Source organism: Narcine bancroftii, chromosome 7 (genome assembly GCF_036971445.1).
Source record: "Narcine bancroftii isolate sNarBan1 chromosome 7, sNarBan1.hap1, whole genome shotgun sequence".
Classification (NCBI taxonomy): Eukaryota; Metazoa; Chordata; class Chondrichthyes; order Torpediniformes; family Narcinidae; genus Narcine; species Narcine bancroftii.
Window position 1 is genome coordinate 63,932,484 of NC_091475.1, and position 21,346 is coordinate 63,953,829.

The 21,346-nt window shown below is 43.4% G+C and overlaps 1 protein-coding gene across 4 annotated transcripts in view; it reads right to left on the reverse strand.

The window, feature by feature from the left end:
• Positions 1–21,346, reverse strand: part of LOC138738973 (phosphorylase b kinase regulatory subunit alpha, liver isoform-like) — a 207,767-nt gene that overhangs the window by 57,042 nt on the left and 129,379 nt on the right. For 2 of the 4 annotated variants that reach the window (XM_069890248.1, XM_069890249.1), the window contains exons 17-21: positions 18,625–18,769; positions 13,530–13,608; positions 13,255–13,421; positions 10,305–10,484; positions 7,782–7,856 (exon numbers count right to left, since the gene is read on the reverse strand). In XM_069890248.1, coding sequence (XP_069746349.1) covers positions 7,782–7,856; positions 10,305–10,484; positions 13,255–13,421; positions 13,530–13,608; positions 18,625–18,769 — 646 coding nt within the window. The remainder of the gene's footprint in view (positions 1–7,781; positions 7,857–10,304; positions 10,485–13,254; positions 13,422–13,529; positions 13,609–18,624; positions 18,770–21,346) is intronic. The other 2 variants (XM_069890251.1, XM_069890252.1) reach the window with 2 other exon arrangements.

The following is a 21,346-nucleotide window of genomic DNA, read 5'->3' on the forward strand; positions in this document are numbered from 1 at the left end:
TCCCATTTTTCCAGCTGGTTCAGATCCCTCTGCAAGATTCGAAACTGTCCTCACTGTTCACAACACCTCCAATCTTAGTGTCAACATAACAATTACAGCATGGAAACAGGCCATTAGGCCCTTCTAGTCCACACCGAACCAAACACTCCTCTCTAGTCCCAACTACCTGCACAATGACCATAACCCTCCACCTTCATCTCATCCATATACCTGTCCAGCTTTTTCTTAAATAATAAAATTGACTCTGCCGCCACTATTTCTCCCGGAAGCTCATTCCACACCGCTACCACTCTCTGAGTAAAGAAGTTCCCCCTCATGTTACCTCTAAACCTCTGCCCCTTAACTCTTAACTCATGTCCTCTTGTTTCAATCTCTCCTACTCTTAACTGAAATAGTCTATCCACATCCACTCTGTCTATCCCTTTCATAATCTTAAATACCTCTATCAAATCCCTTCTCAACCTTCTACGCTCCAAAGAATAAAGACCTAATCTGCCCAATCTCTCCCTGTACTCTAGATGCTTAAACCCAGGTAACATTCTGGTAAATCTTCTCTGCACTCTCTCCACTCTGTTTATATCCTTCCTATAATTAGGCGACCAGAACTGCACACAGAACTCTAAATTAGGCCGCACCAACGCCTTATACAATCTCAACATCACTTCTCAACTCCTATATTCCATGCAATGATTGATAAAGGCCAGCATACTAAAAAGCTTCTTCACCACCCTATTCACATGAGTTTCTACCTTCAGGGAACGATGTACCGTTACTCCTAAATCCTTCTGCTCTTCTGAATTCATCAATGCTCTCCCATTTACTACGTATGTCCTGTTCTGATTCTTCTTACCAAAATGAAGCACCTCACACTTATCACCATTAAATTCCATCTGCCATTTTTCAGCCCACTTTTCTAAGCAGCCCAAATCCCTCTGCAATCCTTGAAAACCTTCTTCATTATCCACTATTCTACCTATCTTAGTATCGTCTGCATATTTACTAATCCAATTCACCACCCCATCATCTAGATCATTAATGTATATAACGAACAACAATGGGCCCAATACAGATCCCTGAGGCACACCACTGGTCACCGGCCTCCAACCTGACAGACAATTTTCCACTACCACTCTCTGGCCTCTCCCTTTCAGCCAATGTTCAATCCATTTGACTATCTCAAAATTTATACCTAAAGACTGCACCTTCCTAACTAACCTTCCATGTGGTACCTTATCGAAGGCCTTACTGAAGTCCATATAGACAACATCCACCGCGCTACCCTCATCCACATTCCTAGTCACCTCTTCAAAAAATTCAATCAGATTGGTCAAACAGGAACTTCTGCCCACAAATCCGTGTTGAGTGCTCCTGATCAAACCCTGTCTATCCAGATATTTATAAGTACTATCTCTAAGAACTCTAACCCATTAATTTACCTACCACAGATGTCAAACTTACAGGCTGATAATTGCAAGGCTTCCTCCTTGAACCCTTTTTAAATAACGGAACAACATGCGCAATACGCCAATACTCCGGCACTATCCCCATCTCTAATGACATTTGGAAAATTACCATCAGAGCCTCTGCTATTTCCTCATTTACTTCTCTCAATGTCCTGGGGAAGATCCCATCTGGTCCCGGAGACTTATCCACCTTTATATTCCTCAAAAGCCCTAACACTACATCTTTCATAATCACTATATTCTCCATATTTACCCAATTTGTTTTTTTTATCTCACATATCTCAATATCCTTCTCCTTGGTGAATATCAAAGAAAAGAAACTGTTCGATATCTCCCCCATTTCTCTAGGTTCCACACGTAGTTTTCCGCTCTGATTCTCTAAGGGACCAATTTTGTCTCTCGCTTTCCTTTTACCATTAACATATTTGTAGAACCCTTTTGGATTAATTTTCACCCTGCTTGCTATAGTCTCCTCGTACCTTCTTTTAGCTTTCCTAATTCCTCTCTTAAGATTCCTCTTACATTCAATGTACTTTTCAAACATCTCCTTAATTCCATGCTTCTTATACCTAATGTACGCCTCCTTTTTTCTTCGAACCAAGTTTCCAATATTCCTTTAAAACCACGGCTCTTTCAAACCTTTTGCCCCTCCTTTTAACCTAACAGGAACATAAAGCTTTTGCACTCTCAAAATCTGATCTTTAAAAGACTTCCATCTCTCTACTACATCCTGCCTATAAAACAAATTGTCCCAATGCACACCCTTTAAGTCCTTTCGCATCTCCTCAAATCTAGCTTTTCCCCAATCAAAAACCTCAACCCTTGGCCCTGACTTATCTCTTTCCATAATGACATTGAAGCTGATGGCATTATGATCACTGGACCCGAAGTGCTCGCCAACACTAACCTCCGTCACTTGACCCATCCCATTTGCCAACAGTAGATCTAGCACTGCTTCTTCTCTGGTCGGCACCTCTACATATTGTTGTAAAAAACTATCTTGCACACATTTCACAAACTCTAACCCATCCAGCCCTTTCACAGAATGTGTTTCCCAATCTATATGTAGAAAATTAAAATCTTCCATAATTACAATCCTGTGCTTATCACAAATATCCACTATCTCCCTACAAATTTGCTCCTCTAGGTCTCGGTCCCCTCCGGGTGGTCTATAATACACCCCTACAAGTGTAACCTCTCCTTTCCCACTCCTCAGTTCCACCCAAATAGCCTCCGTGGACGAGCCCTCTAATCTATCCTGCCTAAGCACCGCTGTAATATTCTCCCTGACAAGCAATGCAACACCACCTCCTCTTGCCCCTCCGACTCTATCACACCTAAAGCAACGAAACCCAGGGATATTCAGCTGCCAATCACATCCCTCCTGCAACCATGTCTCACTAATCGCTACCACATCATACTTCCAAGTATCAATCCACACCTTCAGCTCATCCACCTTTTTTACAATATTCCTGGCATTAAAATATATGAATTTCAGAGATTTCCCAATTCTTAATCCCTTTTTTCCCTCATCTTTAATAACAACATTATTTACTTTTCCTGCCAATTGCCCTTCATCTTCTTCCAGAGCATTTCCTTTCTCTATCACCTGCCCATCCATATTCAAATACTTACTACAAACTTTATTTGTTTGCATTCTAACCTGCTCCTTACTGCTCTGCACTATTTGCTCCCTCCCCCCAAACATTCTAGTTTAAAGGATCCTGAGTAGCCCTAGCAAATACCCCTGCAAACTTCCTGATTCAATATAACACATTATCATTTAGATCAGTGGTTTCAAGCTGTCCCTTAAACTCACATTCTACCTTAAGTAATCCATACTGTGATTAGTAAGGGATTGCTTCAGGTGGCATGTGAGAGGGAAGGGAAGGTTGAGAACCACTGCCCTAGGAACCAATTGTTACTGAAATATTTTGCTTGAGAAAAATTGTCATTGGCCCATTTCCTTTGAAGTTCTGAAACCATCTACATAATGAGTCAATGAGATATGATTAAAACAGTGGTTTTCAAATCTTTTCTTTCCACCAACAGACCACTTTAAACAATCCCTTACTAATCACAGAGCACCAATGGCATATGGATTGCTTAAAGTGGGATGTAAGTTTGGGGGGCAGATTAAAAACCACTGACCTCGATCATTGATATAGACAACAGACAACAATGGCCCCAGTATCGATCTCTGAGGCCCACCAGTAGCCAGTCTGAGAAGCAACTGTCCACCACTACTCTCTGGCTTCTCTTGTGAGATTTAAAATTTCCATATACTGACTGTTCTGTAAAAAGGACTGGACGGTTTGGAGTTTGTAAAATATTTTCAGGAATGGTTTCTATATCAAGATTAGGGTGAAATACTGGATCTTGTGTAGGGGAAAATTTTGGGTGCGTTGATCATAATGCCATAAGTTTCAAGTTAATTATGGATAGCGATAGGTCTGTCCTCGGGTTGAGATTCTAAACTGGAGAAAGGCCAATTTTGAGGAAATGAGAAAGGATGTAGAAAGCATGGTGAAAGACATTCAAAGGCAAAATATTAAGAGCACTGAATTTGTATGTTCCTGTCAGGATTAAAGGCAAAATTGATAGGCATGGGGAATACCTTGGTATTCAAGGGATATTGGGGTTTCTTTAAGAAGAAGAAGAAGTGAGATACTTGAGTGTAAAAAATGCAAGAAAAAACAAGAGGGCTAAAAGAATATGAAGTGGTTTGGCAGATAATGAGAAGGATATTTCTCAGTTTCTCCAGGTATATTAAGAGCAAAAGGAGAATGACGGACAAAATTAATCCCCTTAAAAGATCAGAGTGGTCAGCTATGTATGGAGCCAAGAGATGGGGGAGATCTTAAATAGATTTGTTTGCATCAGTATTTACTCAGAAAACAGGCACAGAGTTGTGGGAAGTAAGGAAAGCAAGCAGTGAGATCATGGAACCTATACAGATTAAAGAGGAAGTGCTTATTGTCTGAAGGCAAATAGTGCTTAAATCCCTAGGGCCTGGAAAGATGTTCTCCCGGACCTTGAGGGAGGCTAGTGTAGTAATTGCAGGGGCCCTAGCAGAAATATTCAAAATGTCCGTAGCCACAGTTGTGGTGTCAGAGGATTGGAGGTAGCTCTCGTTGCTCTGTTGTTTTAAAAAAGGCTCCAAAAGTATCCCTGGAAATTATAGGTCGGTAAGCCTGACATCAGTGTTAAGTAAATTATTAGAAAGTGTTCGAAGAGATCGGACATACAATTATTTGGATAGTCAGGAGATGATTAGGGATAGTCAACATAGCTTGGTAGGTCACGTTTAACCGATCTTATAGAGATTTTTGAGGAGGTTACCGGGAACGTTGACAAAGGAAAGGCCGTTGATGTTGTCCACATGGATTTTAGTAAGGCCTTTGACAAGGTCCCACATGGGAGGTTAGTCAGGAAAGTTCAGACACTAGGTATTCATGGTGAAGTAATGAACTGGATTCAACAATGGCTGGATGGGAGAAGCCAGAGAGTGTTGGTGGATGATTGCTTCTCAGACTGGAGGTCTATGACTAGCGTATGTCTCAGGAATCAGTGCTGGGACCATTGTTGTTTGCCATCTATATCAATCATCTGATTAATAATGTGGTAAATTCGATCAGCAAGTTTGTAAATTACACCAAGATTGGAGGCGTTGTCGATAGTGAGGAAGATTTTCAAAACTTGCAGAAAGATCTGGACCAGCTGGTAAAATAGGCCGAAAAATGGCAGATGGAATTTAATGCAGACAATGATGAGGTGTTGCATTTGGAAGGACAAACCAAGGTATGACATACAGTGTAAATGGTAGGGTTAATGAAGAGAGGGATCAAAGAATCACTTCCATGAAAGTGGGTCGTTGGGTTGTAAAGAGATGTTTTGGCATATTGGTTTTCATAAATCAAGGTAGTGAGTATAAGAGTTGGGATATATAGTAAAGTTGTTTAGGACATTGGTGAGGCCAAGTTTTGAATATTGTGTGCAATTTTGTTCACCTTACTACAAGAAAGATATACGATTGAAAGAGTGCAGAGAAGATTTACTTGGATGTTCGCGTGATTTCAGAAACTGAGTTACAGGGAAAGGTTAAACAGGTTAGGACTTTATTCCCTCGAACATAGAAGAACAAGGGAAGATTTGATAGATTTATACAAAATTATGAGGGGTTTAGACAAATTAAATGCAAGCAAGTTTTTTCCACTGAGGGTACATGAGAAGACAATAGGTTAAGGGTGAAATGGGAAAAGTTTAGGGAAACATTAGGGGCAACCTTTTCACACAGAGTGGTGGGAATGTGGAACGAGCTGCAAGCAGAAGTGGTGAATGCGGGCTCAATTTTCACATTTAAAAAAAATTTTGACAAGGTAATGGACTGGGTGTAGGACAGTTGGACTCGGCAGAACAATAGTTCGGCACTGACTAGAAGGGCCATATGGCCTGTTTCTTCACTGTAATGTTCTATGGTTCTATCGCCAATGGTGATTCCAATTTACTACCTCACCATGAATATGGAGCATTTTAATCTTACTGACTAAGGTCCCATTTGGGACCTTGTCAAAGTCCTTACTAAAGTCCATGTAGACAACATCACCTTTCCTGGTAACCTCCTTGAAAAACTCCATAAGGTTAGTGCAACATGACCTTCCATGCACAAAGCCACATTGATTATCCTTAATCCATCCTTGGCTCTCCAAACATTTATATATCCAATCTCTTAGAACACCTTCCAATAATTTAGCTACTATTGACGTCAGACTCACTGGGTTATCATTTCCAGACTTACTTTTGGAGCTGTGTTTAAAGCAACAGAACAACGTGAGCTACCCTCCAATCCTCTGGCACCTTGGCCAAGAACATTTTAAATATTTCTGCCAGGGCCCTTGTAATTGGCCTTCCCAGATGCCTCAGCTGCATAGGGCTCTAGAGCAAAGAGCTACCCAATTCCAGCCTTTCAGTGGAGTATAAATGTGCCAAAGTAAGACTGATGATGATGTTAACAGAGGCAAGTGATCTCTGTAACTCAAGCTGCCGTCATCCTGGATACTGGGAGGAAATGGATTCCATCAGAAGCAACTAAGCATGCAAAGGCGGTGCTCAAGCATAGAGGCATCGTCGGCCAAGTTCAGCAAGGGAGGAACTGTCTTGGTCTTGGGGCCAGTACACCAAGAGAGGTAGATATAGGCGGCAAGGTACGGAAAGGCCATCGCTCAGGCAAGGCAAGGGCAATGGACAAGATGGGAGGGAGTGGAGAAAAGGAAGATCTCCTGGAAAGAGCTGTGGGAGATGGAGACATTCAGAGTGAGCTTCATCAACAGGGCTGTCGACTGCCATGAATCTCAGCCAGTGGTATGGAGAGGACTCTACCTGCTCCCTCTGCCCAACTTCAGCAACACTGACACACATTTTGGTGGGCTGCAAGACAAGCCTCATTCAAGGCCTATACACCTGGTGTCATAACCAGGTTCTATAGTAACCCTGCAGCAATACTAGAAAATTGGCAGGCGAGTGTTTACGCTCTACTTCCCCCTTCAACCGTTGACAGCATTTGTCCGGGAAGTGAGGGTCAAGCTGAAATCGCCACTTCAAGATCACTTTTTGGGCAGCTAGGCAGGGCATGTGATTGGAAGATGTTGGCAGAGGCTCTGCTTCCTAATTTAAATTGCAGAAACCAACCTCAGACCAGACCTTGTGCTGTGGTCATCCTCACTCCATCTCATTTACATCATCGAGCTTATGCTGCCCTAGGAGGGTGCAGTGGAGGAGGCCGATAAGCGCAAGAAACTCAGGTACACTGAGCTTGCAGCTGACATGCAGCAAAGTGGCTGGAAGGCAAGGGTCCAGCCGGTTGAAGGAGGCTGCAGAGGATTTATAGTCACGTTGAAATCAAGGCTACTCTGGGAGTTGGAAGATACACTGACAAGTAGTTAAAGATCTCTCCAGTGCTGCTGAAAAGGGTAGTCAGTGGCTCTGGATGAGGAGAAAGGATTCCACCTGGGCCCCCGTGAGTCAATGGCATCTAGAGGGTGAGTCCAGGACTCACTGCTGAACCTTCTAGAGGTGTTGTGGGTCTATCAGCAAAACACTGAGGAAGGAAGGCACCCACTTCATGGAATTTGCCACCACTCACTTGGCCACCCCACAGAGTCTAGGCAGCAATCCTCAGGAGTGGAATAAGGGATATTAACATCTGGTCCTATATAATATACAACATACCTACACTACCTTCCCTCAAGGTCCAAGTGAATATCTTGTCAGGCCCTGGGGATGTATCCACCCTTATTTGCTTTGAGACGAGTACCTCACCTCTAATCTGTAATCGGTTCCATGATCTCACTGCTTGTTTTCCTTGATTCCCATGACTCTGTGCTACTCTAAGCACTGAAACAAAAAAAAAGCATTTAAGATCTCCACCATCTCTTCTGCCTCCATACATTGTCAATTACTGATCTTCAACATTACCAATTTTGTCCCTTTTGCTCTTCATATACCTGTAGAAATCCTTAGGATTTTCATTCTCATTGTTATTCTAAGGAATCCAATTTCTTCTTTTGCCCTCCTAATTTCCTTCTTAAGTTTTCTCTTGCACTTTTTAAAAACTCAAGTACCTCATTTGTTCCTTGTTGTCTTTACTTCCGATATACCTCTTACTTCTCTTTAACCAGTTCCCCAATGTCCCTAAAAAACCAGGGATCCCTATGCCTGTAACTTTGTCTAGTTATCCTGACAAGAATAAACAAACTCTGTACTCTCAAAAATTCGCCTTTTAAGGTCTTCCACTTACCAAACACATCCTTGCCAGAAAACTCTATCCTAATCCACACTGTCTAGATCCTTTCTCATTTCCTCAAAATTGACCTTCCTCCTTTAGAATCTCAACAAAAGGCCCAGACCTATCCTTTTCCATGATTAACTTGAAACTATTAACATAATGCCATTAATGATCACTGGCCCCAAAATGTTCCCCTACACATACTTCTGTCACCTGTCCTGTCTCATTCCCTGACAGGAGATCCAGTTTTGCACTCTCTCTCGTTGGTACCTCCATAAATTGATTTAGAAAACTTTCCTGAACACATTTGACAAGCTCCAAGCCATTCAGCCCTTTTCCAGTATGGGAGTCCCAGTCAATATGTGGAAAGTTGAAATCTCCTACTATCACAACTTTTTTCCTGCAGTTGTCTTCAATCTCTCTCTACAGATTTGCTCCTCCAATTATCATTGACTTTTGGGTGGTCTATAATAGAATCACATGAGTGTGGTCGTACCTTTACTGTTCCTCAGCTCCACCCACATTGCCTCAGTAGATGAGCCCTCTGTTCTGTCCTGCCTGAGCACAGCTGTGATATTTTCCCAGACAAGCAATGCCACTCCTCCCCCTTTCATCCCCCTGTTCCATCACTTGTTAAGCAATAGAAACCTGGAATGTCGAGCTGCCAGTTCTGCCCTCCTGCAACCAAGTTTCACTAATGGCCACAATGTCATAATTCCACGTGCCAATCCACGCTCCAAGCTCGTTTGCCTTTCCCACAATACTCCTTGTACCTGAGAACATTTTCACCACATACAACCCTTTGATTTCTGACTTTACATGCAGTCTTCACATCATTTTTTCCCCTCCTCCATTCCTCTATCTGTTCCAACATCCTGAAAATCCAGTTTAAACCTCAACCCCCTCCCCCACCTCCCCTACCCGGAGCAGCACTAGCAAACAAACATTCCTGCAAGGATATTTGTCCCCCATCCAGTTCAAATGCAAACTGTCCGGTTGAAACAGGTCCCACGTTCCCTGGGAGAGAGCCCAATGATACAGAAACTTGAAGCCCTTACTCCTGCACAATGTCTTTAGCCTCATGTGGAGCTGCATTATCCCCCTATTTCTAACCTCAGCAGCATGTGGTGTGGGTAATAATCCTGAGATAATAATCAAGGTTTCCCTGACCACCCATATTCTGCAAGAATGGCCTTGGCTGCCATTCCCACTGTCTAGGTCGAGTGAACAAAATATATGTCTAAAAAAACCTCCCCTTACTTGTGCCTATCTGCTGGATCCTTTTTGTTCCTTGAATAGGTTGGTCCTTTCCAACTTCAACAACTATTCCTCGCCTCTTACCTGTTCTCGCTGAAGCCTGTTGAGCCAAAGCCTCACCACTCTGACTGACTGCTCCCTCCTTTATCTTCAACTGTTGAACTTGATTGCCCAGTATCAGGAGTAATCCAGAGATTACTAATACTTGTCTTAGACGTTTAAGCATCTATGGGGTTTTGAGTTTAGATTCTGCGTCAACACACTAGTGCAGGAGTGTTGGGATAAGGGTTCACGCACACTTACACGGAGTGTGGTTGCATTGTGGGGGGAAGGTGGTGAACTGGGGGTGGGGAGCCTGCATTCAGAGTGGGAAACTGGTCATGTGCAGGAGAGGTTGCTGGGAGTCCATGATGATCTCCTCGCTGAACCGCGAGATGGAGCTGCTCCAATAGGATGTCACACAAGGAGGGAAGTGGGACATGGCCTTGGCTGTGCAAGTGGGCCTCCACGTTCCAGATGCCCTGGGATTACTTGACTCCTCACCAGTAGTGCTCCTGGCCTGCAAGGCATGGTTGCAGTTGCCGCTTCACAGGTTCTGCCCAGCTTGGGGAAGGCACCACTCATGTGCAATGTATGCCAAAAACACCGTCCATGTGATGAGAGTATGCTACACATGCCATCATCATGATGGACTGGCCTCAGCCTTATAGCAACCCTGTGATCTCACCACATGACCTAGATACATCACAGAAGAAACCCCCAAATAAATGTCCGAGAAAGAGTGTGACGACTCTGGTTACTTGGCAGTTCCAGGCCCATGGCTTTGGCCACCGTGGTGATCACATCCTTCGTGGTGTGCTCCATCTCGAAGACATGATGCATCCCTGGGTTCCTGGATGTCGGAGGGAGCCGCCTCGAGACAGGGGTGGTGCTCTGCAGCAGGCGATTTATGTACTGCACGAGTTCATCTTCATGATCAACTGTGCAAACAGGAGAAGAGGAAACCAAGGTCAAGCAAGTCAAGAGGGTGGTGCAGACAGAGGCAGGTCAGGGAGCACAGGGACATTGGCAGGGTCAGCTCATGCTCAAGGGGAAGTCAGGCAAGCTTCAAGCATGGGTCAGCACTTAGAAAGAGGGCCATTCGTGGATTCTTGGGAACTTGGCTACGGAAAGGGCAAGACTGGCAGCTCAACACCTTGGAGTTTTTAAGCTTCAGATGTGACAGAAAGGGGTACAGAAAAGGAGGGATGGGACAATTCACTGCTGATTGGGAAGATCATAATGGCAGAAGACAAATACATTACAGCACAGTACAGGCGCTTCAGCCCATGATGCTCTGCTGACCTATGTAACCTACTCCACAATAATCTAATCCTTCCATTCTCACACCCATAGCCCTCTATTTCTCTTCCATCCATGTGCTTATCCCAGCGTTTTTTAAATGGCCCTTTTGTTACAGCCTCCACCACCACTCAGCAATCCATTCCAGGTACCCACCACTCTCGGTGCAAAAAAAATGTACCTCTGACATCTCCCCGAAACTTTCATCCATTCAACTTACAGATGTCCTCTGATATTGGCTATTCTCGTCCTGGGAAAAAAGGTGCTGGCTGTCCACTCCATCTCAGCCCTTCATAATCTTATATACCTCTCTTAAATCGCATCTCATCCTGTGTCACTCAAGAAACGCCCGAGCTCTGTTAACCTTTCCTCATAACACACATTCTCCAATCCAGACAACATCCTGGTAAATCTCCTCTGCACCCTCTCCAGACCTTTTACATGCTTCCAAAAATAAGACAAATAATATTTAACTCAATACCCTGTGTGGTCTGACTTTACATGCAGTCTTCACATCATTTTTTCCCCTCCTCCATTCCTCTATCTGTTCCAACATCCTGAAAATCCAGTTTAAACCTCAACCCCCTCCCCCACCCGGACAGAGCAGCACTAGCAAACAAACATTCCTGCAAGGATATTGTCCTTAGAAGGGACACCCTGGCGGGATCAGACAATGACAGCATTTAAAAGATATTTTGTCAGATAAATAGATAGGAAAGGTTTAGAGGAACATGGGCCAAATAGAACGAGCTCAGGTTGCTCATGGTCAGCATGTACAATTTGGGCTGAAGGGTCTTCTGTGCAACTCAAGGATGTTGCCCGCATTGGAGGACCCTAGTTATAGGGAGAGACTGGCAAAAACTGCTTTGTCTTCCAAGGAGTGGCATAAGCGGAGCGGTGAGCTGAGAGAAATTTATAACATTATGAGAGGCACAAGTAGTTTTTCCCAATGAAGAGGAGATTGCTTAAAGATTATGGGAAGGAAGTTTAAGGAGAATTTGAGGGGAAAGATTTTGTTTTGTAATAAGAGTGATATCTAGAACTCACTGCCCAAGGTGGGGCAATAAGATACAGAGAGTAGGTCTAAGAGGCATAGGTCCTAGTGTGGGCATATGAGATTAGTGATCATGGAGGTGATGGGCCAAAGGGTCTGTTTCTGACCTCAGGAATTCACCCTCTGACATATTTAGCACCAATAAGGTTATTGTATGAAGGCTGTTCAGAGAGAATGATGAGTTCTGGTCATATACATTGTACACATGCACAGAAATTCTTACTCGTAGCCAAACAAGTATTGAAAAAGAAAACTATAATAGAAAACTAATTGAATTAAACGACAAATATATGAGAGAGATTATAAATGTTCACAGTAATCTGTGCAAAAAATAGTGACATGCAATGGGCTTTTGTGGTGTCAGAGCTGCCTTGATTAATGCAACAAGGGGAGGTGCAAGAGTCTGATGGCCATTGGAAAGAAAGTGCTCTTGAACATACAAGAGCTGATCTTCAGGCTTCTGTACCTCCCCACCCCTTTCTCCAATCAGAGAGCCATCTGTCTTCGCCCTCTGCCCCCTTCCACATCTTAGCTTCTTTCATTTCTGTACCTCCCCACCCCTTTCTCTGATCAGAGAGCCATCTGTCTTCGCCCTCTGCCCCCTTCCACATCTCAGCTTCTTTCACTTCTGCTCTCCCACTGAACAACTCTTACCCATTAGCCTGTGGTCCTCCCCCCAACCCCACCACCATCTTTTTATTCAAACTTTACCACAAAAATCATGTTTGATGACTCTGGGCCTGTAATCGCTGGAGTTTAGAAAGGAGTAATCTCATTGAAACCTACGGAAGATCGAAAGGGCTGGAGAGAGTGAATGTGGAATCTCAGACCAGAGGGCACAGCCTCAGAATAAAGGACTTCCCTTTAAAACTGAGATGTGGAGGAGTTTCTTCAGCCAGATGGTGAAGATTGGAATTCATTGCCACAGATGGATATGGAGATTTAAAGCAGAGGTTGATAGATACTTGATTAGTAATGATAGAGTAGATTCAATGGGCCTAAATAAAATCTATTTTAATTTCAAGATACAGCACAGTAACAGGCCCTTCTGGCCCACAAACCCTGCTGCCCAAATACACCAATGAACCTACTAACCCTGTGTGTCTTTTGGATGTGGGAAGAAACCTACACAGATCACGGGGAGAACGTACAGCCTCCTTACAGACGGCGGGGGATTTGAACACAGGTCGCTGCCGGTGCTGTAAGTGTTGTATTAACTGTCCTACCCAGCTCTTATGATGAAATGTTTAATTTTATAAGCATACTGAGCAGGAAGGGGCCTAAATTTGTAACATGCAGTGAAAGGGGTGAAGGGCAGACCTGCAACAGACCACTGTACTGTGGAGGCCCCCTACCATTGTTTCTGTAGCATGAATCCGACTCCGCCACATCCATTGTTGCATTGAAGCTGCTCTCACTTAAATAATCATCCAATAGGAAACCATCAGGTCCCGGGTCCATGAAGCTCAGGTGTGTGAAGCATGAGGTAATCAGGAATTCCGAAAGTTTCCCAGTTTTTACCCTAAGAAAAACATATAATTGGTACATTCAAACTTGGTTGATTCTGAGGCATGGCCTTCCAGCAATTCATACTGAAGTCAGTGGAGTGTGGTCATCGGAGACTCCGTACCTTGCACCTCCGAAGTACCCGTCCTGCAGCTTGCGAAGGGTGCCGAGAATGTTCGAGTCAATATCTGCTCCATCTTCCGCTGCAACAGAGAAGGGTCAGGTTTAAAAAGACAAAGATAACATAATGCATCCTTACTGATTTAAATTAAAGGATAAAAATCTGATTTGTTTCTGTTGAAACTGGAGCAGAAAGAATACTGTCCCTACGTTGGAAAGAACAGGCGGATGGGCAAGGATAAAATGCAGGTACTATATTCCATCAGTGATCCAAAGGATAGCTCACCTCCTGAAAGGGATCAAGAGCATGTTTTTAATTTCATGGAGTCAGACAACATGGAAACAGGTCCTTCAGCCCAACTTGTCCGTGTTGACCAAGTTGCCGACCTGAGCACATCCCATTTGCCACACTTGGTCCACATCCTCTAAACCAGGCATTCACAACCTTTATTTTGGCTATGGCTCCCTTAGGTCTCTGCTCAGAGATTATGGGCCCTCCTTCCCCTGTTAAGTAGGGCACTGTTCATGTAATAAAACAGAAATTACACGAAATTGCCTTTTGTCTTCCAGAAGGCAGATAAAGATTCTCCATTAGCATTGCCTGGCGCACCTTACAGTGAGAGAAGGAGATGAAGAGTCCCCCCGAGTCTTCATGTTCACCTCCAGTTCTCCTGCAGCCGCACAAGACTCCAGATTAGTTCAAGCCATCAGGAACTGGAGCCCAGATCCAAACCGACATGATGAGGAAGCCTTCAGTGCCAAGAGCTCTTTGGGAGCATCCCGAATCCTCTCAAATCTAATTTCTTATACCTGGTTCTCATGAGTCAGTCTCCAGCAGTCCGCACATAGTCTGGTGTGAGTCCTTTGCCGTCAAGTCTGTGAGAGTTCCTCGCCCGCAAGTCACTAACGGCTCGCCGCCTGTGTGTGTCCTTCAGCCGCAGAGCCCCTTGCTGGCCCACCACCATCCTTACTGTCATCTACTGTGCTTCTCATTCTCAGCGGGGGAGCGTCCTTCCCATTACCAGAATCCTGCACTAGTCCACCTCGGTTTGCAGCAGCAGCAACTGAAAACGTTCATTATTTTCTTCACACAACTGCCAGAATAAACGGTCTTGAAGGGGATGTGTTTTTCTGAAGTTTACAGTCTTTATGACAATTGAAAGTGAAGCATTTAAATGCTCTCCTGAGCTTTTAGCCACTCAGTGCTCCATGAATGATGCAATGAACAGTGAAGAATTAAGATATTACATTTTTCAGGTATGTGATGAACCTCTGTATCGTCCAACGATTGAAACAGCACCATTAAATATACAGGCAACTATGTTCTCGCATGGAAAACTGTTCTTGCATATGGAATTCTTAACTTCTTCAAAGATAGTCAGTCCCTCAGTCACTGTTTTAATCCTTCTGGCAAACAACAGCTGTTCCATCAACTCGTTGCCATTCCAGAATCTGGCAAAAGCCATGAGAAAAATGTAGTTCACGTACAGAGTGGATTCATCTAAAGAGAATTTCTTGGATTGTAATGAAATGACTAAATGTTTTTTCTATGTTCCTTACCATCTCAATTCTTCTCGAAGCAGTGGAATTACTCAAAGGAATTGCCTATCTGGTTTATTTGGGAATCATGTTCAAGTTTATTATTATCATACAATTAGAAAGTTCAACTGGACGAAATGGTGTTCTTCGTTAACACTTAACAGCAAACACATCTATAGACAGAGCACACGTATTTACATGCAGTACATACATCAAAATAAATAAACATTGTTAAATATTAGTACACTCTTGGAGGGATTGTACGTGCATCACTACCCATGGGAAGAAGCTGTTCCTCAGCCTGGTGGTTCTGGCTCTGATACTCCTGATCACTTTCCCAACAGAAGTAGCTGGAAGATGCTATTTATGGGGTAGTAGGGATTCTTAACGATTTTCCAAGCCCTCTTCAGACAACGATCCCAGTAGATCTCGTAGAGAGAGGGGAGGGAGACCCCAAAGATTCTTTCTGCTGCTCTTATGGTCCAGTGGATTAAATTCCGATCCATTTCTCTGCAGCAACCATACTGCACTGTGATGCAGCCGGCCAGGATGCTCTCGATAGAAAGTTGACATGATTATGTCCAGTGGCCTTACCTGCTTCAGTTTTCTCAGTGAGTGCAGTCGCTGTTGCGCCTTCCTGACAAGTGAGATGATGTGTGTTCACGATAGGTCACTAGTTAAGTGAACTCCAAGGAACTTGGTGCTCCCCATTCTCTCCAAGATTACATTTTTTTTTAATGCTAATTTTTTTAAAAATTTAGACATACAGCACAGTAACAGGCCATTTCAGCCCATGAGTCCATGCCGCACAATTTACACCCAATTAACCTACACCCTTGGTACACTTTGAACGGTGGGAGGAAACTGGAGCCCCTGGGGAAAACCGACGCAGACACCGGGAGAACATACAAACTCCTTACAGACAGCACAGGATTTGAATCCCAGTCCCAATTGCTGCCACTTTAAAGGTGTTGCGCTAACTGCTACCCCAACCATGTGAATTGGAGGGTGGTTGTCCCTGGTCTTCATGAAATCCACAATCATCTCCTTTGTCTTCTCCACATTGAGACTTTGGTTGTTTTTCTCGAACCATAACGAGATTTTCCACCTCTTCTCTGTAGTGCAACTCATCATTATTGCTGTTGAGGCCAACTACTGTTATGTCATCTGCAAATTTGATGACACTGTTAGACTGAGGTCTTTCTGTAGAAAAGTCCAGGATCCAGCTACAAAGAAGGGTGTTGAGTCCCAGCGAGGACACCTCCATCAGCCTCTGAGCTGAAGCCTAATGTGTGTGGTGCATTCTCTAGGTGGGTCAGGACAGAGTGGAGGGAAAGCTTCAACAGTGGAACTGTTCCATTTGTAGGCACATTGAAATTGGTCCAGTGTCTCTGGAAGGTGCACTTTGATGTGTTCAATCAAGCATTTCATCATGGCAGATGTCATTGATGCCTGTTATTGTCACCCTTTTGGGTACTGAGATGATGACAGTGGTCTTGAAACCTATGGACTGCTGCAGTGAGGGGTTGAAGATGTCTGTAAGAACCTCTATCAGTTGGTCTGAGCAGTCCTTCAGTACCCGACCAAGTTCATTTTGGATAGGGTTCTCCTCGCCTTGACTGCTGTTAGGCTTCAGCGTTAGCCTGTTCTTCTCATTGAACCATGCATGTAAGATGTTCAGTCTGTCTGGAAAGGAAGCGCCACTGTTTTTGACTTTTGTGTTATAATTTTGATCCCTTGCCACATGTGCCCCAGATCACTGGTATCTCACAGCTGTCTATCGATTTTCTGTGTTTACCCACGCTTTGCCTTCCGGAATGCACAAGTGAGTTCCTCCCTGGCTGATATTGGTGCCATCTTGTCTCCTGCCCTGAAGGCAATATCATGAGGATTGAGAAGGACCTGGACCTCTGCATCCAACCATGGTTTTTGGTTAGCCCTAGCTGTGAAACATTAGATCTCAGTGACATCCTCAATGTACTTGCTGATGTAGCCAGTCACTGAGCTCATGTACTCCTTGAAATTTACATGACTGTTGTAGGTGGCTGTCTCCCTAAAAGAGCTCCAATCCGTGGTCTCAAAGCAGTTCTGTAGCACCTCTATGCTTCCCCTACTCCGGCCACATCTGATCTCTCTGCAAACTGGCTTTATTTGTTTTGCCAGCGGTCTGCATGCTGGGGTTAAATATACTGGACTGATATATGATTAGAGTATCCTAGGTGTGGGTGAGGGGCAGCCTTGTTCATATCAGGAACGTTTAGGTACACCAATCCAGGGTGTTCTCTCCTCTGCTGGAAAAGTTTACATGCTGTTGAAACACTTAAGTTCATGATGTCAAATATTCTGAATAATGAAGGCTGAATAATTGAATCAGCAACATTATGAGCATTTCCACTTTTAGTTATCAATTCACTTATCTTGTAGGATGCAAGAAGACCCCTTTCTAATTTCTGTAATGTTTGAGTAATCATCTGTTTGAACATTGGTCTGGTCTTGAAATTATCTAAGAGTTTTCAAAGTAATCCAAGGATTTGTCTTCCTTCTCTTATGTACGAAATCTAAAAGTTGTTTCAACTTGCTTGGCCTCATCTTTCATTTGAAAATGTATTTAAAAAATTAAACACATGGGGAGAGAAGGGTTTTGCAGAGATGTAATGAAACCATACGATAAGTAATACCCCCATTACCGCTGAGATTTATTTTTTGCTGAGGAACTCACGGGTAAAATTATTTCTGAAAGTAACCAGAATTAAAAACAAAACAAAAGCACTTCTTACAATGGTTAGTTTAAAGGTCGGCTTAAATTTTATGGAAAATAATGAACAATACAGACCTTCTTCAATAAAAACTAGCAGGACACCTACATTCACTACCCATCATGAAAAGCAAAATGAGAGGGCTTATTTCCTGGAATTGAAGACGACAGAGGAAAACTATGTGGAAAGCAATTCAGAGTCAAAGCTGATTCCATGTCAAACACAATCATGTCAAAGTAAATAATGCTCTGAAAACAAGGTTAATTTTACAGTGTTACCTTGGTCATTCTAGGCCAGACATTCTCAAGGGGGCCCCTACAGCCTCCCTGGCGGGTCACAGCACATTTAAGTAAAAGCCATGTTTTCTTTTTGCCTAACACACATATTTATTATGTGGTCGGTAGGAGACAAGTATGGAAGAAACCAAGATTTGACTCTCCACAGTGAAGGGAGCCCATAGACTTTGAGCAGAGTCCTATGGGGGCCATATCCAAAAAAAGGCTGCTCTAGGCTGTATCCAAATGCTTCCACCTTCAAAAAATCTCGTGTTGCTTGGCAACTATACCACAAAGTTGAGTAGTAAAGTCCTTTCCTTCCACAAACAATGGTTAATCCGTTCAATTTCCATGCCGTGAAATCCACACTTTGAACCTTTCAGTCCATGGCCTCTCCTTAAATGTGCTGTGCCTAGAGACGCTGGACCTCTGTTCTCCCTTCTGCTAAGACGAAGCAGTTTGGATACCCTGTTATGATAAAACTTCACATTTCTAATTCCAACAAGCAGTAAGATTAATTAAGCCTTACTCAGCATGGTTTTAGTGATTGGAAACGTGACCGTTGGACGGCCTGTCATCTTCCAGGCGGAGAAGAGGTAGGCAAGATCAGTCCGGAGCATTTCCACAATCATACGGTTGTCCAAGGCCAAGTAAAACTGATGCTGATCAATGAACTGTTTGGTAAAAAGCAAAGCAGACTGACAGTGAAATCTTCAACACAGTTCCATGGAAAGATGAATCAATACTCCAATTAAAATGAATTTGGAAGATAATTTTAGAAATGCAGTAATTCTGAACTAAATAATGAAAGATAAATATCTCCTTGTTCATTCTGAATTAATTAGATAATTCTCTCCTATGTTTTTTTTTCTCAAAGAGGAAGAGATTAGGATTCTCGAGTATGGAGTAGTTTTTGAAGCCATGAACCAAACATCTGAAATATAAAGATTCAAGTCAGTACATGGGTGTATGGGAAGCACAGTCACATGCCACTGCAAAATAAGGAACAAGGAAGTTGCTGTGTATTAAGGACGTTAAGGATGGTGTTAAACTAGAAGAAAAGGTGAGCAGAGTGAACACTTCAGATCCGAGACCCTTCTAAAGAAAGGTGCTGTAGGCAAACAAATCACCAAGACACACATGACCAGTACCAAGGAGGAGATTGTAGTGATGGTTGAACCCATTGCCTGAACTTTGGTCACAACTTGGTGTATTTGGACGGTGTGGACTCATGGGCCAGAAAGGCCTGTTATCCTGCAGTATATTTCAATTTTTTTAAAACTTCCAGGAGAGTACCAGAAGACCAGAAATATTTAGATATATCCATCTTCTTTCTTCACACATGTTCAAAACTGGTTAGTTTGACACCTATTGAAGGAAGAATCATTAATCCAAAGGAATTAAGCCTAAACAGAATAACAGTTTGGCACAGACTAGATGGGCCAAATGGCCTACTTTGTGCTGTTGTGTTCTATGTTCTATGGAATCATCTGATCAATTTGGAAAGCTGAATATGATGAAATCGAGTGACTTGCTTGAATTCTTTCAGGATGTGTTTGGGAGAAATGATAGAAGAGAACATGTAGATATAATGTAATTAGATTGACAAATGGCATCTGGCAATGTGCCATGTAAGGAACAAGTGCTTACATTTGAAATCCAAGGCATTATTAGCAAGGACTGAGAATTAGATGTCACATAGAAAATAAGGAATGAATGGGTCCTTTTCAGGGTGAACCTTCCTCAGGAAGTTTAGGAAGACAAGGCTATGGACCCCATCTTGACAACATTTTACAGAACCACAAGTGAGAGTTCCCTGACTGGCTGCATCATTGTATGGTGCGGTAGCTGCAAAATATCGGGCCAACGGTCAATACAAAGGATCATCAAAATGGCTGAGAAGGTCACTGGGGTCTCCCTTTCCTCCACTGTGTCTCAAATAGGGCTCAAAAAATTATCGAGGATCCCAATCATCCATTTTGCAAGGTCAAACTTGTGAGTGGAGTACATTGTTAATGGCATGGTTCTTCACAATGTGGAAGTAAAGAGGCACTTTGATGAACAAATCTCAAGGAGACCGAGCAGGTTAATAAGCAGGCTAATGGTGTGCTGGCCTTCATTAATTGGGAGACTGAGTTCAAGAGCCGAAAGGTAATGTTGCAGCTCTATAAAACTCTAGTTAGATCACACTTGGAACATAGTGTTTAGTTTTGGTTTCCTCATTACAGGAAGGATGTTGAAGCTTCAGAGAAGGTGGAGAGGAGATTTACCAGGATATTGCCTGAATTGAAGACCACGTCACATGAAGAAAGGTTGACACAGCTGGGGCTTTTCTCTTTGGAGTGAAGAAGTATGAGAGGCGACTTCATAAATTAAAAAAACAAAGCTGGAGAAACTTAGCAGGTCGAACAGCGTACTTTATCTAGCCAAAGATAAAGATACATAACTAACATTTCAGGCTTGAGCCCTTCAGCAAGGTACGAGCAAAATGTAGACAGGCACCTGAACAAAATGGTGGGGGGGAGGGGCAGGGGGAGCACAGTGCTGCAGGCAAGAGGAAATAGGTGGATAAGGGAGGGTAAACAGAGGCTTAACACCAGCAAACATGGGGACCAGGAATGTCTCTGTGAATGGAGAGGGAAAGGGGTGGAGAGCTGGAGAAAACGAGACAGTGGGATGGGAAAGAGAGGGAGTACGGGGAGTGGACTAACAGAAACCGCAGAAGTCAATATTAATGCCACCTGGTTGGAGAGTGCCCAGACGAAATAGTAAGTGTTGCAATGAGGCATGGTAAACAGTTAGGGCTTCTCTCTTTGGAGCAAAGGAGGAGGAGAGGTGACTTAATAGAGGTCGACAAGATTATGAGTGGCAGAGATAGGGTAGACAGTCCAGGGTGTGAGCACCAAAGACCAGAGGACATCTGTACAAAGTGAGGGGAAGAAAGTTTAGGGGAGACATCATGGGTAAGTGTTTCTTTTAAAAAAAAGAGTAGTGGGCACCTGGAATGCATTGACATGGGTGGAGGTGGAGACTGGTACAATCAGGGCATTTAAGACTCTTGGACACGTACATGGGTTATGGGTGTGAGGTCAGGAAGGCTTAGATTTTCAAGTAGGTTTACATTGGTCGGTACCACATCGAAGGCCAAATAGTTTGTACTGTGCTGTAATGTTCTATATTCATCCATCATCAATTTCTTTAGCCAAAGGGTCATGGATTTGTGGAATTCGTTGCCATATACAGCTATGGAG